Source organism: Bactrocera tryoni, unplaced genomic scaffold, assembly GCF_016617805.1.
Source record: "Bactrocera tryoni isolate S06 unplaced genomic scaffold, CSIRO_BtryS06_freeze2 scaffold_263, whole genome shotgun sequence".
Taxonomy (NCBI): Eukaryota; Metazoa; Arthropoda; class Insecta; order Diptera; family Tephritidae; genus Bactrocera; species Bactrocera tryoni.
Window position 1 is genome coordinate 32,892 of NW_024395988.1, and position 2,001 is coordinate 34,892.

Below are 2,001 nucleotides of genomic sequence, written 5' to 3' on the forward strand. Positions count from 1 at the left end.
ACCCCCGCCTTGGCCTCATCACTGAGATAACCTTGGGACCATAAAAGGCGACTACCTTTCCTGGGGACGCATAGTGGTTCTGAGTGGGGACCCTTATAGCATGGACACATCAACAAATACGGACGAGAAAGTGACGAAGGGAGGTGAAAGGGCGTCGAAATCGACACCCAGATCTGTCCCAGGCGGGGCTGCTGCTCCCGGGGCGGAAAAATCGTCGCTAGATAGCTACAGCAATAGAACTAAGACCCTGGTAGGAGTCTCCGCATCAGGCGGCAGGATGGGGGAAGCCGGCGCAGACCCGCCGGCATGAAAGGTAGTGAAGGGTGGAGCCTTCATACATGGCGGAATCGCCAAAACTAGCAGAGGAACTTCTGCTAGAATTATGAAGGGTTCCACAGGGGACATTGGCAAAGGGGCTTTAGCTAGGAAGCTGAAGACGGACCATCGATTAGCGGCAAAGAAGTGGAACGCTACGGAGGTGAGTATACTGCTTAAGTATCTGAGTAGCATGCTAACACGCTTGAGTGGGCCAAGAAGGTGCTAAGTGAGAGCGAGACCGATGGGTCACGACTCGAAGCAAAGAGACATAAACCAGCGGTTAAGCGGCAAAGGTCGCACGAGGCAGAAACCTCCCTTGGCAAAAAACCGAGAAGGGGTGCGTCGCCAACCTTCAGCGAGATCGCTAAAGGTGCTGGTGCAAAGTTACCTGGCGTGGTCGACCGCAGCAGGGAGGACGGGGCTATCTCCCATGAAGAGTGGAAGAGAGTAGCGGCGGCTATCTCTTCGGTCTTCCTCAAGGTGGTCAAGAAAACCCGGGGCCACCCCCCAAAATATACCAGTGCCGGTTGGCACCATGGGCTGCACAAGCTGACTAGATGTGCCGATGAAAGATCGGGTATCTTATATAAGAAGACAGTCTCTCTGGTGGGGGAGGTTTGGAAGGGGGCCAGACTGGAGGCCGTGGACAAAGAGGATCTTCCTCTTCGCCATAGGGCTCGCGTCTGGCTGCCAGCCGAACCATCTACTCCGAAGGAGATCGAGGAAATCGTCAGGTACTGCAACCCCTCACTTCCCGCGCATGACTGGAGGGTTATAAGGCTGGAGAGAACCGATGAACCATATCGCCAGGCGCTGATTATGCTTAACGCGGAGTCCAAAACCAAGGGAGCCATCAGCTATGGGCTCGAAATGGTAGTACTGAAGGTACTCCCAACGGATGCCAGGGCTGATGGCACTCAAGCTGCAGATGCGGGGGAGAAGGGAGAAGGCGTCAGTGATGCTTAAATGACCATGGAAAACGACCCAAACCTCTCGGATGTGACGAGTTCTTTTACCTAATTTCAGCAACGCTGACGTAGTTACAGCAAAGCTAGAGTGCGACACCGGGAATATCTGGCTAGTCTCTGCGTATATGCCTCACGACGATGAGGTGGAGCCGCCTCCCGCATTGCTAAGAAGGACCTTGGCTGAAGCGTTTCGGAATGGTACCGGTGTCATCATCGGCTCGGACGCCAACTCGCGAGATTCGATCTAAAGGAGCTCAGATACCAACACTAGAGGTGAGTCGCTTTTTGATTTTATTGTTAGCGAAAATCTTCGCATCTGTAATAGGGGAAATTCTCCTACTTTTGTGACCGCAGGTAGGGAGGAGGTTCTCGACCTCACTCTAGCCTCACACGGGATTGTCCCGCTGATCTCGAACTGGAGGGTTCGCGATGACCACTCCTTTTCTGATCATAGGTATATCGGGTTTAGTCTTGACGGAGAAGGTCCGCCTAAAATATCTTTCAGAAATCCCAGAAACACGGACTGGGAAGGTTACCGCAGAAGGCTTCGGCAAACTCTCCCACGCGCACCGGGGGTTGGAGCGCTGGCCACCGCCGCTTTCAGCTCGGCGTGCAACACTGCACTGGGGAGCTCCTATCCATTGATAACACCGAAGGGCAGAGGGAACTTCAATGGTGGACTTTGGAGCTCTCGAAAATTAGGGCGTCCTGTAGG

The 2,001-nt window shown here is 54.0% G+C and overlaps 1 protein-coding gene across 1 annotated transcript; it reads left to right on the top strand.

The window, feature by feature from the left end:
• The first annotated feature begins 382 nt into the window (after positions 1 to 382).
• LOC120781073 lies at positions 383 to 1,284 on the top strand. The gene is made up of 2 exons (XM_040113220.1): positions 383 to 478; positions 538 to 1,284. Exons 1-2 carry the CDS (start codon positions 383 to 385, stop codon positions 1,282 to 1,284), a joined length of 843 nt encoding a protein of 280 aa, XP_039969154.1.
• Positions 1,285 to 2,001: the final 717 nt, after the last annotated feature.